The sequence below is a fragment of the Didymosphaeria variabile genome (genome assembly GCF_027946475.1).
Source record: "Didymosphaeria variabile strain IMI 356815 chromosome Unknown scaffold_4, whole genome shotgun sequence".
Taxonomy (NCBI): Eukaryota; Fungi; Ascomycota; class Dothideomycetes; order Pleosporales; family Didymosphaeriaceae; genus Didymosphaeria; species Didymosphaeria variabile.
In genome coordinates this window covers 3,545,041-3,560,991 of record NW_026611623.1, presented here as the reverse complement: position 1 = coordinate 3,560,991, position 15,951 = coordinate 3,545,041, and the positions used below count along the sequence as shown (strand labels likewise).

The following is a 15,951-nucleotide window of genomic DNA, read 5'->3' as shown; positions in this document are numbered from 1 at the left end:
AATCATACGATCTTGAATGCGCCCTGGACAATGTTTAGCCTGACATGATGACCTCAACAGCGAGCCTCATCGTCATTCAGTGGACTTACGCGGCCGAAGATGCGCACATAAATGCATTCTGCATTGATGTCACCGCCGAGGTCAAGAGGCAGACGGCAGAGCTAGGTCTTGATGTCGACTTCATTTACCTCAATGATGCTGGTCCAATTCAGAAACCGTTCTCGACTTAGGGCGGCGGTAAGAGTTTGCCAGGGCTCAAGAGGGACAACACAAATACGATCCGGAGCACTTTATGGAGAAGTGCCTGGCTCACGGGTATGGATTGGAGTCGCAGGGGTGTGCGCTGGTAAGTACTTATGCGACTGCGAAACTTAAATTCGTCGACTTGTTTGAATTGCAGCTTGCTGCCTTTCTTCGTTCTACTTTCTTATTTCCTTTTCGGTCACTCTAGAGGTTCCAAGTCCGTGTCTTAACGTCCCCTTCTGCGAATTGTTTTGACAGTCTGCCTTGGAAGTCTACTGTCCCCTGGATACCACTCGATATCTATCGTACCTTCTGAGTTTCACCATTTCAAATACAGCCTTAGATGTCTAAGCTCGCAGCTGAACGCCTAATATTTCCATCTCAACGTTCCCGTATGACTATATAGTTTTCAATGATAAAGGAAACGCGCAAAACGGGAGGACTTCGAATCCATTTCCAGAAACACCATTTTCCGGTGACAACGGAGGCAGCATCCCCACAGAACGCCAGGCATCATCACCACTATTATCGAATTCCTCAGCAGAAGGAAGACGTTCCACTGTATTAGCCCAGGTCGCGAGAACGAGGTCGTAGTCGCAACAGTCATGAGAACAATTTATAAAATTAGCTTGTTGCTGTGCTTTAGCTAAGCCTAGGCAATTTCAGCGCGGGTAAACACCAATCTTCTGGCATTGTATTACAGCAGTCAATTCGATGGACTGATAGACGGAGTGATAGCGTTTTCACGAAAATGTCTAGTCAAATCCACCTCAGAATTTACTACCTTCAATACCCATAGCTCGAAATTCATTGAACCTAGGTTCTAGTTAACCATAAACCAGTCTGGTACGTTAGCTGCTTTTTCCGCTACAGAGGGATGTAATCAAATTATTTAACATAAAACAACGTTTCGAAACTCGCATGCTTTACAAAATGGGATCAAATTAAAAGGATTGAGAGAGCAACGTGTATGAAAGGCTGTTTGCCTCTTAGGAAAAAGAATCTACGAAGCCAGCATTGCAGAAAGCAAGTCTAGCTCGATGCCCAGTGGATACATTACGCCTGCTTCGAGATCCCGCCGTGGCTGGCGGTCGACTTGTGCGCATCAAGGGTGATTTTCGTCGCACTAAGGATTGATGGGTGCAGAATCGGAACCTTGCGCTGCAGCCGTAGGCAGCTCTTCCAACTCTGTGTCCAACTGACCTGTCGCCTTACGATGACGAGCCGACTTCTTATGCGTCGTCCAATGGTCAAAACGTACGCCAAAACCGCAGTACTCGCAGAGACGCATCTTCGGCTGAACAGGGTCCAAAACACCCATGAGAGCTTGATGTGACAATGCCTGCTCATGCCTCTTCCAGCTCTTGACATTAATGCTCATCTGACAGACTTCGCAGAACCGCTTCGGCAGCAGAGGCCCCACTGGATCGACCACCCCTAAAGCTTTCTGGTGCTTGATCGTCTTCTGGTGTCCTGCCTGATACGTGGCAGCGACGACAACATTGCAGGTTAGACAGAGAAACTTCTGTGGCTTACCGTCTGCGCTCTCGGACTGATTCGACCCCGACTGCTCTCCCGGACTCGAGATGTCTGTCTCGCCCGTAATCAAGTTTCGGATCGACATGATAGAGCTCGTGTTGGCCCGCTCACTTGGGAGCTGTGAAGTAAACTCAGAAGCCGACGTGTTCTCCATGCTTATTATACTCACTCGATGAGTTTCTCTCTCGTTTGACTTTTCTTTCTGTTTCGACAATATCGCCTCTGTATGAGCCTTATGTACCATCTCCAGACATTGTTTGGCGGCATTGTCAACAGTAGACATTGTTGCACGAGCAACATCAGTGCACAATGTATTTGAGGTATCGTCGCTGTGACGCGTTGTGGAAGGCCTTGTGAATTCTACCATTTTCTGAAGTATACGACCGGTCAAAGAACACCATTACCGATTGCCAATCTCATCGGAATTTTATTACACGCATATATGTCGTGGCATGGAATGTATAGTACCTTGCAAGAAAGTTGAGTGGATTCATCATGCGCGTTTCAATAAACCATATCAGATAGCCGCGAAGAAATCTTGCCAGCTTTTATCAGTCGTAGTAATACCATTGTATAGACGGCACTTGGAAACCGCAGCTTATATCGAGAGCACTGAGAGAAGAACAGAAGTAGAGACTAGCAGGATACGAGTGATATGGTAAGCATGTTTCCTACACGTTTTTGTTTTAGCTAAGTCTTGATAAAGGCATTTGATTCACGGCACGCTCTCCAAGATCGCTAGGACAATGATGTCGAAATTGTATACATGTAGGGACTATGATTGCACTAAAATCACAAAACGTTTTCGATCGCGACCGGCGCAAATCGACGCGATATATACTCTAGGTCAGCGGAGCACCGTTTGACATCATCTCAGTGGTACATCCCGTGTCATGGCCGTCTCAGACGTTGTGGTACTCTTTCAGAATCCGATGATATGTCGCGGTCTTAGTGTCACCCTGAGGCGACCACTCCAGGCCTGCAATCACTCGAATACGAGCCTTGATTGCAGTTGCTGACTTACCTTGCATCTCTTTGGCAATTTCCTTCTCAGGCTTTTGCTGAAAGTAACCGTGAAGGATCTGCTCGTCTTCAGCCTCAGTAAAAACCTTCTTGTTGGGAGACTTCTTGCGAACAGGCCTAGAATTCTTCGAAGCAGATGACTTGGCCTTCTTCGAAGCAGACGACTTGGGTTTCTTCTTCGAAGCAGACGGCTTAGATACGCCACCCTTGCTAGCAATGCTCTCACGCGCCGCATTGGTGCCTGGCGAAACCGGGCTAGCAGGTTTGGACACCTTTGGGCTCGACGTGTCTGCAGTGGGAACATCTGTGTCAGATTGTTCGCCCTCTGAGATCTCTACAGTAGGTGCTGTTACAGCGGGAGAGTCATTTGCATTAGATGACTCGGCCTCCACATTCTCTACAGCGGGTGGGGTTGTGGCAGGTGAGACTGCAGATGCAGCGGCTGCACGAGCAGCTGCCAAATGCATCTTGGACTTCTTATGTCTAGCATAGTTATCGGACCGGCCCCATTTATTGCAGTATGCACAGAACTTCCGATCCACGCGACGAGTTGTGGTGTTCCTGTCATTCAGAATGTTAGCGATAGACATAATCGCATGGATTTCTGGCGTGGCGCGACGAGGAATATCCGCTGCAGACATACTGAAAATGTAATATGTGCTGTTACTAATGGTTGTTTATCTTGGACTCTACGAAGAGAACTTGGAGATGTGTTCTTTCCCCTCTCATTATAGACTACGGAAATGGACATTGTAGACCAGTATTGTCAATCAAGTATGCAGTCTTCACAATGTTAGCCATCTTTGGCTGTCATTGTGAGACCGCGCTCTTTATTACATGGACCAGCGTCATCTGCCGCACGTGAAGGCCAAGGCGCATTACTGCCATTGATGCCTGTGAACGCTGCGGCCCATCGTTGCTCAGGTGTCATTCCGCAACCCCTGGTGCGAAGCTCCATGCTGGTAGCGAACTAGCCGGCAAGATCCGGTCGCCGCCTATGCGCCGGGACGTGATTGTGGAAATTTTCACCCATAACAGAGCGACTTATTTTAGACGAACAGCTACTGGCTGTGGATGACGCCGAGCTGATTAAAAGGCCAAAGCAAGTATCAATGCTGTTTAGAGGACAAGGAGCCAAGCGATTGCAAGCAAATGTATCATAGGTAGCTTCGGCATGGTTGAACGTGATGCTTTGAGTGCTCTTTAATCAATTCAGGGTATGTCCCAGTGTGCCATTTTTTGGCGGTGGCTCCTCGGGGCAATCATCTTGGTCTAGGTGTTTCTGTATTACGATGCGAAAGGGTGCGCGGCCCCTGCGCGCGAAGCTTGAAGGCAAAAAGGTGATGATCGACAGCTCAGGGACCGAATGCTCGCCTGGCAACCATCAATTGGTGCGACCTTTGGTCCTCCAGGGATGAAACCAAAGTCTAACTGGTCGTCTCCCAACTTTAGGGCATCTGGCGCGAGGCTATCGTAGCGTGTGCATCATCTGGCGTGTGGGGAGATTCCACTAAGGGGAACTACTTCGGATGCACGGCGCTCCGCACTTGAAGCCCGTCCCGCCCCGTCCTCCTGTGATCTTTATCCCCTGCAGATTTCTCTGCAGAATGCCCTACAATGGAGTCCACTCGCGATAGATGTGCTACCACTGTCGATGGAGTGTCTGGTATCATTGCTGAGGCATGGGGACAAGGCTACATGGTCGGAGGCCTGGTTGTCCTCATGCTGCTGACTCTCGCAAGCTTCCGTCGCCATGCGCTTCTTCATAAGCTCATCCTCACTGAGATCATCCTTGCTATATTCCGTGGAACCTACATCTTCTTCGATGGAAGCGGCGCCGGCTGGTACTCGAGTTGCACTTCTGTACTGCTCTACATCTCGTACAATCTCCACAACATCATCAACTGGATCAAGATCAAACCCTTTCTGGGAAGAGCTGGGCAATGGATCTATCTCGGTACGATCATATTAGTATGGCCATATTGGATCGCCGAATGCTACTTCCTCTTCCAATACAACAACAACCTCGGGAGCGATTACTTCGTTCACTTGCGTCCATGGGAATTTCTTTGCCGGGAGCCGTGGTGGCTATTCACGACCGGTTACTTGATATACATCATCAAGCGCGCCTACGATTGCAGTATCATCCACCTCATTCGCACAAGTGGGAAGTTCCTGGTACTTATGTTGTCGATGGCCTTGTCGATTGCCTTCGTCATCGCCGATGTTGTTGTCGTTCTGGTCATCGATACGCCCTGTCGTGGAAAGAATCCGATGTGGAAAGTACGTGCTACAATTATACTGTCCATATGGCCAAAGCTAATGTAATAGATTGCTTTCATTTTCAAGTGTACGGCCGACGTCATCTTCCTGGACGACTTCAAGTCAGTGCTCGACAGGATCTCTGTACGAGGATCATCGTCTTCCGATGCAGATCGCCTGAATGCGAAAGAGGACCGAGATAACGCGCGCCATTTCGATTCCACTCCTTCCAGAGGACCTGGTTCGCAGCGATCAGGCACGAGGCCGGGGGACCGCTTCGATAACATCGAGACAGTCTGATTTTCAAAGAAAGCAGTAAATGATACGGCATATTCGCACTGACCAAAAATGACGACTGAATCAGGCAGGCTCTCGTCTTCCTATGAGCTCACAGAAGCGTAAGAATGAGATGAGAACGGAATGGCGTGAACCTTGAGAGAGTACTCCGGTTGTGGACATGCAAAGGACATGCAACGAAAGTTGCAGTGCGCACCAGAGCATGGGCCGGTTTGTGGAGATGGCGTGGAGAGCGGTGGAGAGATCGGTGGAGACAGCACCGCACCGTTACGGACCCATGCGGAGGAAAACGCGCTAAGAAGCCTAGTCCACGCGCTAAGTTTTTCGGGCTTAGCGTGTCCTCCCAATTATCGGAGAAGAGCGCGGTTGAGCAATCCCACACCCTCCACTGGTAAACGGATTCCATAGCTCGGCTATCCGGATCCGTTGTGCTTGCTCGTATTTCATGGCGGCCGATGAAGACCGCAGCTACTCTCTTTGTCAGGAAAAAGCATCTGAAGTCCCAGAGGACGGAAGGATTGCGCTGCTTGCCACGACAGGCCATATGTTCGTGGGAGTGCCAGAAGAGCGATTGGAAGCAGCATAGAAGAATATACGGGAAGAAGTCAAACCAAGCATCCGATATTAGGCTGTCAAGGACTGGCCAGTAACTTTCGAGAGCCCAGATCGAACGCCGGCTTACTGGAGGAATTTTCCGGAGTCCCAAGCACGATCAAAATACCATTTCTACCGATGTTGGTGAAGTATCTCATGATCCTTGACAGCATACACAAACACCAGACGTGTTTTGTCTTTGTGATAATCCGACTCCCAGGAATCACAATGCTGTAGCTTTCCAATGGTCATCATTCACAAACGCAGGAATTTGCGGCGTTTCAATGTGCACACCTGGTACCGGGAGGCAAGAAAGCAGTGAGCGGTTGACTCAAAACACCATCCTCATCTTGAGCATATCCTTCTGAATGATATCCTCTTTCTTCTTCATGAGCTCCTCCATATCCCATGGACAGCTCACGTACGTCCCACCTAGCCACTCCCTGCGCTCAGCAGCCAACCATGCGATCGTATCACCAGCTATATCTGGACGGTCAGGCAATGCATCCCGCACCTTCTCGGGCGCCCCCTCAGTAATCTTCGTCTTGATCGCACCCGGATTCACGCAGAACGTCAAAAGTCCTTCGTCACCATATTCCAACTGCAGTGTCTCGGTCCACCTCAATATCGCAAGCTTTGAACTTCGGTAACCCCCGCTCCCAGGACGAGCGCTCAATGCGCCTGAAGAGGAAACATTGATCATTGTGCATAGACCGTCGTTGATAACACGGGTTGAGAGCTGCATGGGGAGGAATGTGCGCGCCATATTGAAGAGTCCGCGGACGTTGACTTCCCATGTTCGCCAGTACACATCCGGGTCTGAATCGAGGAGTGGCTTGTATGGCTCCATGTGGGCTGCATTGTTCACGACGATATCCAGACGCCCACCAAAGCCCTGTGACACGGTGTCATACATTGCTTGAACGCCCTCTTGACTTGCAATGTCAACCGTGCAGCTCAGCACCATGGGCTCTGGGCGTCCGGCTTGCGTTGCGGCCAACTTCAATTTCACGGCAAGATCGTCTGCCATGCCGTGTAGATCAGCTATTGCTACCCCGGACACTCCTGCACGCGCAAAGGCTGTGGCTGTGGCATATCCGATCCCGTTCTCCCAAGCTGCGCCTGTGATCAGAACATGTTTGCCGGCTAGGTCCAGCTTTAACGGGGAAATGTAGTCGTAGGTCGTGGAGTGATGTGTGGCTGTAAAGGAGCCGCCGGACAGCTCTCTTCCGGCCGACATCGTTGATTTGTTGTGGCACGCAGAGACAGACCGTACGTCCTGGAGGTCTAAAGACTAAAGATATGCGTGTGAAAGAATCGTTAAGCACAGGCCAAGATTGTGCTAAGATGGCAATTGAAATTTTTCTACAATTTTAAATTGACTACAATCAAGCATGTTAATAGTAACGTGAATAGCGTTCTGGTTGATTACTATACTGGCCTCTCACGCTAAGGCTCTGCTTAGAAATTCGGAAAGTAGATACTAGTAGGGATGAACCTTTACCCAGCTACCCTTCAATGATTCAGCAGAAGTGGATAAATGCATTCATAGCCAGCTGTGCTGTTTCTCAGGTTGCGTCGCACTGGTGGCAAGGTGCGCTAACGGGAGCTAGCGGGATCTAGCCGGCACCTCGGCGGATGGGGAGTGCGAACCTCCGATCCATGACCCTCTTGGACGACCTTGCGACAGGTATCAGCTCATGCAGAGGAGGGAGCCTTGTGGGCTCCGATAATTACTTGAAGGGAAAGTATTCCGCTTACGTCTCGGTACGGAGGGTGTCTCGCCACACAGGGAGGGACGCTACTGCTAGTGATACGAAACAAGACTATCATGGTGATCGCGTTATTACATCGAAAGATGCTGTCGCCGACGCCATAGGCAACAAGAGAGCTGGGCAATGAAACAGAGCTACTCCGCTACTGCGGTCTGCCGTAAGAACAAGATTTCTGATTACCATCATAACTGCTAGTAGTCCCTAAGTCTCAAAAGGCATTTTCACATATCGCAACACTGTCCATCCTGCGTATCCTGCGTATCCTGCGTATCCTGCGTATCCCCCGTCGGAAAATAACAGCATTCCGAACAACATTGTTTAGAGTTGTCGATTGTGCATGGCTGGCCTACCGGCTCGCATTGCCGTAGAGGCCCATTCGATACTGATTTTCGCAGTATTCACTTGTCGACCCACAGTACCCATGTTCAGAGCAGCAGTCTCCGTAATCCGATTTCCAACAAGTGTAGTTATTGGTTCCACCGCATGTTCCATCTGGACTTGTTTGTTGCGTTTCCGGAGCAGACGTTCTACATGAGCCAAATTCTGCTTGGCATCCAAATCCGCAATAGACACTCGAGAAGCCACTGTTGATGGTTCAGTTCTTTGCATGTTTTGGGTGGAAGGAACGGAATGTACCAATATCCGTGTTGTGAACAACACATTCCAAAAGCCGAGCCAGTGCACGACAATCCCACCGCGGAACCGCATTCACCTGTTTGGGAGACCAGCGGTGAAGATTGGGCATTCGAAATGCCTAAGAAGAGGGCAAATGCCATGGTGAGACGCATGATGGATGCGGGGATCAAGGCTTTCAAGATAGCAGAAGGAAAGAGTGACAACATAAAGTAGGTTCAGATGCTGCTAAATATCCCGCATAAACAGCAAAGGCATAAGCTAAGGTACTTTCTACACATATAATGGTCGGGCAAAGCTATCAGGAATGCACTCCGTCGCACAGCGGCCGCTGCAACCGTGAGTCGGACGGACCCGCACGCCAGGATGATAAACATCAGGGAGTTTTTCCCCCAAACCTAACTCACGGAGTGTCCGATGTTCTGCAACATAAGTCCCACTGACGCGAGTGTTCTGTGAACCTCCAACTACAAATTTTTGCTTGGGAGATGTTTTTTTCCCACCACGCGATCATCGAAGGCCAACGTTGCTTGAGGTGATTTAGTTGATGAACATGGAAACCTAATCAAATGGCAAACATCCAGTAGCCATTCAGCACAATTGAAGCCCACGTCAACAACCCATCTTTCTGATCCGGATCCAGCTCCATGACGCCTTCCTGCACCGCCCTGGCCATGTTTACCCACTTCGTACTCCCCCTGTCGCGCTGCTCAACAAAGTTGTCAAAGAACATTCTAGAGAAGAGAGCGCCGACACCATCATGAGTGGGCCACAACGTAGAGACCACCGAACTAGCACCAGAATACAACATGGCTGGAACAAGGCCCATGACCTCATCGCCAGCTTTGGTAACTGTCATTGCACCTGAACAAGCGATGACGTTGAGGTGTGCCCCTTGCTGGAGACGCAATCCAAAGACCTCTCGAGCTGTCAACTTGTCTTCCGTGGCACCGTCCTCTCCCTGCGCGGCGAATTCGATGCGGTGGTCGAGCGGACTGCTACTGTCCCACGAGCAGTGCGTCTGAATGTGGATGAGGCGCGATTCTTTTGCATGCTTCAAGAAGTCGGACTTGGTAGCGGACCCATCAATCATGGCGGTACCCTGGAGTTGCTTCGCCAGTTCTCCAATGCTGTCACGGCCTTTAGTGAAGGTGTCAGCAGCCTCGCCAAACCCGGCAGCAATTCCAGAGATGAATTTTGCGTTGATAGGGGTGGCGCTATCCAGTGCGTATCGTGCCGCCGAGGAGCAAGATCTCAACAAGGAGTGGCTATGGACGTACACACAAGGATTGCGCCAGAGAAGGGCTTCGTCTTCGAGGCTAAGTGCATGTATTGGCAGACCGTTCAGAAATTCTGTGGGGCAGAGTACGAGGATGTCGTCCGGTTTCGTTCTCTTCGCCAGTGGCTGGACAACCGCGCCACACACCTGGTTGAACTCAAGTCTCACACGCGTACCGGCTAACGGGGGATCCATGCCCTTGGGCCACTCCGACGCGGTAAGGTAGTCTTTCTTCCATTTCTCAATAGCGCCCACATCGACCGGGATCTCATCAACAGTTGGAATCTCCCCTTCCCGAACAGTCAACATCAGGAGCTTGCCACGATCGAACAATGGATCAAGATAGATCCAATCCACCAAAACAATATCATCCTCTAACTGGCTGGTGAGGTTCTCGAGACTGTCAAGCGAAAGTGGCGTGCCTTCTCGAAGCTCGATGAGCTGCCTTAGCAGAGGGTACTCTTTAATTTTCTTTCGATGCTCATCCAGGCGTAGGCGCAGGTAGAAGCGATCTTTCGGTTTTGCTTCATCAATCTTAGTTTGTAGGTCGACCATGTCTTGATACATTGAGACTTCATCAGAAGATTGTATCCGTTGTATAAGACTCGGTGGATTGGTACGGTACATTCCAATCGCAAGGGATAGCAATCGCGCTTTGTACTTTTGCGTTAGATCCCAAATGGCGATTCTGGCTTCCTCTGAGAACTCATCCACGCCGTCTACCTGTTGTTTGGAGAACGAGTCAGCAATGGATTTTATCAAGACGTACGGGTACCTACCCAATGTCGTATGGCATAGCGCGTTGTGGTGTAACTCATTTGCATGCGACTCAACTCGGTACGTTTCTGGATGCCCTCGAGACCGTCTTCCCAACACGCTTCCCGCTCGGTGCTGGAGTATATTTCATCGATCTCGGTGAGCAGTTTGAGCCCCATTTCTCTTACAACCGGGATCGCATTTTCGGCGTTTTCAATCTCGCCGAATTGCTCCTTAGACATCTCAAGAACGCGCTCCTCAAAGGCACTTCTCTCTTTCTGAGCAAAGAGCGTTCTGTATATGCAGAGCCTCCTGAGAACAAGTAATGCAACTTGAGCCTGAAGCCGCTGAATGTTGGCCAGCCCCGTAACTTGGTTTGTCTTCCTGTAGCCCTCGATTGCTATGTCGCACGTATTGTCGATCTTCATGAGGTACCCATAGTTGTCGAACAGTGTCCATTGACCGCCACTGAGGAACTTGGACCAGTAGTTCCAGGCTATGGCCGCATGCCACGCATACGACCAGGAGGTCGTGAATTCCTTCAGCATGCGTGGCAGCGACTCCCAGAGGCTCAGCATGTTCTCGCAGTCGCGAATGGACACGTCTTTCAGGCCTGCATCCGATGCCATCTCCTTGCGGAAGTCAAGGAATCGAAGGAGACACATAAGACGGCGGTCGCGCGAGCCTCGAACGAGCTGTTGAAGCCACTTGCGGGCGAATTCGTAGCGGACCTCGTGCGATTCTTCTTCGTCTGTTTGTTCTCCCTCTTTCTTGCTCTCCTCAGTCTTCTCCTTCTCTTCAGTCTTCTCGTTCTCCTCATTCTTCTCCTCCTCCTCAGTAGCCTTTGCCGGCAACCACAGACGTGCGAATAGTTGTTTCTGGTCCTTATCTTTGAGCCATGTCAATGTATCCTCGAGCGCGCCCTCTTCGATATCATCGCGGATATCGAACACCAAGCACACTTCTGGTACCGACAGTCGGCCAGCCGCAACATCTTGCAAAGCAAATTCGATCATCTTGCTGATGACCACAGTAGGTCTTTCGTCTCCATAGACGGTGGTCCAGCCACTGAGGAACCCGTCCTCGTCATCATTATCCTCCTCCGAGTCGTAAGGAGCTTCCCCAACAGCGCCATCTCCCGGAGCCACCACATTGCTGCTATTCAGCACGATAACACCCTTCCAACTTCCCGTCAGAGTTTCCCATTCGAGCGCTTCAGCTGCAGCTTCCTCCGCGGCTTCTAGGTCCCGCAGTGTGTGCAGAAGAATTGCTTTTCTATTCCACAGTGATGCCATGACCCGTGGTGCTTTGAAGTCGGGATACTTCGCCATGAAGCCATCGATCCACTCGATTGCCTTGCGTGCATCGACATGGTTGTGCTGCGCAATGCTGTGACTTTCGTACGCATGGGTTGAAAGGTCGCAGATATCGCCCGTCACGTCCTCGTTGTAGCGCTCTAGACGCTCGCGGAGCGCTAGACACTGTTTTCGATAGTCGAGGTTTCCGGTGAGCTCTGCAGCCTTGTTCGCTGTTTCTGCAGCGAAGTCTAGGCAGCTGGACTCGTTTGAGTGGCCGAAGTCTGACATACGGTCTACTAGGTTCACGGCTGTGCGCAATCTCTCTTCGTGATCAGATATGAAACCGAGCTGCACCTGCTCGATCTCGAAGCGCAGGGGAACGCTCGCGCTCTTGTCGAGGCCTACATCGACACACCACTGATCCAGTGTTGTGATGCTGAATCCAATGTCATCTTTAGCTAAGGCGAGGTCGTGCACTTCAACCATTGCCTTCGCCAACTGTAATCGGACACCGCTGATCATGAAGTTCCTGTTCGGGTCTGAACATTTGTCCAAATCTCGAAGGAAGCCTTCTGCAACGACGCGACGCTGCTTCAGAGGCGTTCGATTGAGCTCGGGTTTAAAGATAGCATAAGCTTCTTTCCACCTGCATTGCTTCACTAGCTCGCGCCGAAGATCGCCGAGGCCTTTCCATTCAATGGTGGAGGTCGGCTCGTTGGGAAGCGGGATCTTGTGATAATCGTTGAGGTTGCCCTCGAGCTCAGTCTGAAGTCTCGTCATGAGGTACGCTATTACATACCGCCAGGCAATGTGGACATGAAGTTCAGTATACTCCGAAATTGGAAGTTCTACGAGCCATTGTTGAGTGCGTCGAAGCTCAATAACACCGGGTTCCATCCAACCTCTGCATCGATTTGCACCAACGCTGTAGATCAGCGCGAGAAGTCGCCATTCCGGTTCGTCTAGCTTGGTCGGATCGTCCTGCTTCCACCGTTCAAGCCTCAGTTCCAGCAGGTTGCAAAGATCTTTGTAACGGAAATTTTGGTAATGTAGGTAAGAGAGCTCAATGAGCACAACTGGAACCTCAATGACAGGGCTTAGACAATTGTTGAAGATCTCGAGAGCGTCTCGGTATGTTCCGATCTTGCTCGTCCAGATCGCTAGCTCCAGGTGGTCCACGTATTCCTGCTTAATCGTATGATATAAGGAGGCGAGCATGCCGTGATGAGTATACGTACTCGTTGCCATGATATGATGCACGATCGAATGCTTTTCTCTCCGTTGACGTTTGGACCGCTCTGTGCAATCTTCAAGCGCACTTACGTCTAGTCCAGCGTGACACCTAAAGATCTTTAAACGATTGTGCTAATTGTGCAGCTTTGAACCTCTATTGAGATCAATACACGTGTGATAAGGCGCATGTTGGCGCAGAATGCGCCCAGGCCAAGGATCAAGGTTGTGCGAATACGAGATGCGCTCCTATCGGGTATCGCAGAATCCCCGTTTCAGCTTTTTCAACAATTCTATGAGGTTCTAGCCTTGCGGCAGGGAGTCGGAGCTTTGCAGCGGGGGAATATTTGTACTGTTTCAGCTTTCAGCTCTTCCATATATAGTAGGCATTTGACGCCTATTTTCATGCGTTACAAGGCTGCAACAAGGTGTACTTTGCTTTTTCGGATGCACATGCGTGATATATGATTCGCACTACAAACTAGACTATCAGCTGTAAGCCAGCATACTTCAAAGACCGAAAAATTTACACAGGCTGCTTTATGCCTCACATGGCTTCCGAAACGACAAGCCACGCGACACACAGCGATGCAGCTCCAAGCAACAACGAACCGGTGAACGATGCAACTGTCACCGACGCAGAATTCTCATGGTCAGTGCCTTTGCAAATTTCGAGCGACTCAGCAACGTACCTCGACCGCCACCAGACTATCGATGATCAAGAACTCTCCATACCTAGAGAAGACATCGCAGAAGTCGTCGGCGGCTCTCGTCTCGTAGCTGAACTCAAAAGACCAATCCAAATTGGCACATTCAATGAGCTTCCGGCATACCTCCTCCGGACGCATTTTTCATTCCAGAGAGCGTCCTCCAACTGGCTATATCGTATCAGGGCCGCTGAGATCACCATCGTGTTCGAGGACGCGCCAACGAAAGAACCGATCGTGAAATTGTCGAGGAACAAGCAACAGCATCCAGCCATTGCGGCATTTCACCCTACGCTTTTCGAGGGCGAAGTATCCCATGCTTTAGTGACTGAGTCGGTTAATGCCGGTCTTGAGGCCACTCAATTCGGAGTTGGAGCAACGTTGGGGACGGAGAGAAGCAAGACTTATGTAGGTACAGATCCATTATCAGCGCTCGATTGCTGACCAGGTTGCGTAGCTCGAGAAGGGCCGAGTTGTCGTCCATGGTGTAAGAGGTGGTGGCCGACACCGCAACAGCATTACATGGGTAGTCGAGCAAGACAGTGTCGAGAAATCGGGCATTCCAAGAGACATTAAACTTCCGCTCATAGTGACGAGGCAGAACAACAACCGATTCTCTGCACGTGTTACTGTGAAGGCGCATTATGGGTTCTGGCGAGGAGCCTTAGCGCGGAGTGTCCCCGTCGTGGGTAAGAATGAGGAACCACTCTACTTTGATCCTGCAACACTGGAGGACATGATCAAGGATGGGACTAGGGGCCCGGACGGTACGCCTGTCGTTGAGTTGTGCGAAAAATTTGATGAGGCAGACCTGAAGAGTTGTAGTTCGTTTCCCTAGCTTCCACTAGCGCAACAACATACTCAAATGATATCAATCTTGTGGTATGTATTCTCAAGTAGCCCGCCCTGGGTGTCTCTCGGCCTTGCGTCGATTACCGCAGCTCTATCTTTGCCTCAATTCCGTCTTTTCAATACGGCTCCAACGACTTGGATCCTGCAGACATCTGCGTATGCGCCCTGACCAATCTCTTCTGACCACATATCGGGATGTAGTATCGTATACTCAAACAAATCGGTATCCTCGATGTTGTGTAGCTTTTCCAGTAGCGCGTCGTGCGTGGGATCAACAGTAGGTATTGCGACTCCTGTGTACAGCATAATGATCCCGTTTGTAGAGAGTATCTTGAGAGCCTCCTCCACGATTCTAAGAGAAATTCCGAGTCCGAACTCAGCGCCCCCATCCGCATATATTGGTAGATCTTCACCTTCAGTAGTTGACGCAATGTAGGGGGGATTGCTGACGATGACGTCTACACCAGAAGATTCTAGATTTTGAGGTACTGCAGCATAGAGATTCGATTCGTGGAAGTCAACATTGACTCCTGCTAATTGGGCATTTATGTCACCCAGTGATAGCGCACGCGGGTTCAGGTCCAATCCGAGCACTTTTGCTTCCCTGTACGTCCTTGCCATATGTATCGCACCCGCACCTGAGCCGCAGCATACATCTATGATGGAGCTCGGTGCGTCCGGGAGATGGCGCACTGCCTTATGTAGCCATGATACAAATAGATACGTATCTGGCCCGAAGAAAACGGCATCTGATGCGGCCGGGAAGGACGAGTGGACATAGTAGAGCGACGAAGACTCGGGATGACGGCACGGTATGTGGGGGAGGTAAAAGTTGGACACGCGTACTGTTGAGCGATACTTGTCATCGCTCAATGTGATGATACCGGTGTGGTGCAAGACATCGAGGATGGTGTCGGGGACGAAGCTCTTCAATGCCTCTCTGGTTTGCCTGTTAGCGTGCTCGACCACGGTAAACTCACCGTGGACAACATGACATGGGGCATCATACCTTGTACATGGTAGGTTCCAACCGAAAAAGTCTTGCGCAGTCTTCGCTTCTGCAGTGGATGTTTCTAAAGTCCTCTTTCGGACCACTCTGCCTTGAGTCTCCGGCGAAGGGCACACAAATGCATACTTCACTTTGGCCAGGTGCTCGATGAGTGCCCCGTAGGCGGTGGTGTCTCCGGCCATGTTGGAATGTGTATGCTTCCGCGGGCCAAAATCATGGCGCAATAGGAGACAAATAGCAACATGGCGTATTGCCTTGGCCTGGAGGGCAAACGTTGTATGTGGACATGTTGTGGTCACCGTGACGTGGGGATTAGTCCAGGAAACGCTGCTAGCGTCACGTTGACGATAATCAGGGTCCGAGGAACAAGAATGTAATTGGCTGAAGACGAGCCCAATGCCATGGCGGGCGATCGTAAACGACCGAGATCCCCGCTAGCTCCGCCGACAGGTGA

At 50.5% G+C, this 15,951-nt stretch overlaps 7 protein-coding genes across 7 annotated transcripts; 2 read left to right on the top strand and 5 right to left on the bottom strand.

Annotated features, from left to right (window-relative positions):
* Positions 1 to 1,369: 1,369 nt before the first annotated feature.
* N0V89_006060 (uncharacterized protein) lies at positions 1,370 to 2,065 on the bottom strand (the record flags this gene model as incomplete). Its single annotated transcript, XM_056214832.1, has 2 exons — positions 1,370 to 1,900; positions 1,952 to 2,065. The coding sequence occupies 2 exons, from the start codon at positions 2,063 to 2,065 to the stop codon at positions 1,370 to 1,372; spliced, it is 645 nt and encodes a 214-aa protein (XP_056072099.1).
* Positions 2,066 to 2,684: 619 nt separating this feature from the next.
* Positions 2,685 to 3,446, bottom strand: N0V89_006059 (uncharacterized protein; the record flags this gene model as incomplete). Its single annotated transcript, XM_056214831.1, has 1 exon — positions 2,685 to 3,446. One exon carries the CDS (start codon positions 3,444 to 3,446, stop codon positions 2,685 to 2,687), a length of 762 nt encoding a protein of 253 aa, XP_056072098.1.
* Positions 3,447 to 4,422: 976 nt separating this feature from the next.
* On the top strand, positions 4,423 to 5,367 carry N0V89_006058 (uncharacterized protein; the record flags this gene model as incomplete). The annotated part of the gene is made up of 2 exons (XM_056214830.1): positions 4,423 to 5,088; positions 5,137 to 5,367. 2 exons carry the CDS (start codon positions 4,423 to 4,425, stop codon positions 5,365 to 5,367), a joined length of 897 nt encoding a protein of 298 aa, XP_056072097.1.
* Positions 5,368 to 6,289: 922 nt separating this feature from the next.
* Positions 6,290 to 7,198, bottom strand: N0V89_006057 (uncharacterized protein; the record flags this gene model as incomplete). The annotated part of the gene is made up of 1 exon (XM_056214829.1): positions 6,290 to 7,198. One exon carries the CDS (start codon positions 7,196 to 7,198, stop codon positions 6,290 to 6,292), a length of 909 nt encoding a protein of 302 aa, XP_056072096.1.
* Positions 7,199 to 8,931: 1,733 nt separating this feature from the next.
* Positions 8,932 to 12,917, bottom strand: N0V89_006056 (uncharacterized protein; the record flags this gene model as incomplete). The annotated part of the gene is made up of 2 exons (XM_056214828.1): positions 8,932 to 10,368; positions 10,425 to 12,917. The coding sequence occupies 2 exons, from the start codon at positions 12,915 to 12,917 to the stop codon at positions 8,932 to 8,934; spliced, it is 3,930 nt and encodes a 1,309-aa protein (XP_056072095.1).
* Positions 12,918 to 13,480: 563 nt separating this feature from the next.
* On the top strand, positions 13,481 to 14,474 carry N0V89_006055 (uncharacterized protein; the record flags this gene model as incomplete). The annotated part of the gene is made up of 2 exons (XM_056214827.1): positions 13,481 to 14,044; positions 14,094 to 14,474. 2 exons carry the CDS (start codon positions 13,481 to 13,483, stop codon positions 14,472 to 14,474), a joined length of 945 nt encoding a protein of 314 aa, XP_056072094.1.
* Positions 14,475 to 14,590: 116 nt separating this feature from the next.
* Positions 14,591 to 15,679, bottom strand: N0V89_006054 (uncharacterized protein; the record flags this gene model as incomplete). Its single annotated transcript, XM_056214826.1, has 2 exons — positions 14,591 to 15,428; positions 15,498 to 15,679. 2 exons carry the CDS (start codon positions 15,677 to 15,679, stop codon positions 14,591 to 14,593), a joined length of 1,020 nt encoding a protein of 339 aa, XP_056072093.1.
* Between the last annotated feature and the right edge of the window lie 272 nt (positions 15,680 to 15,951).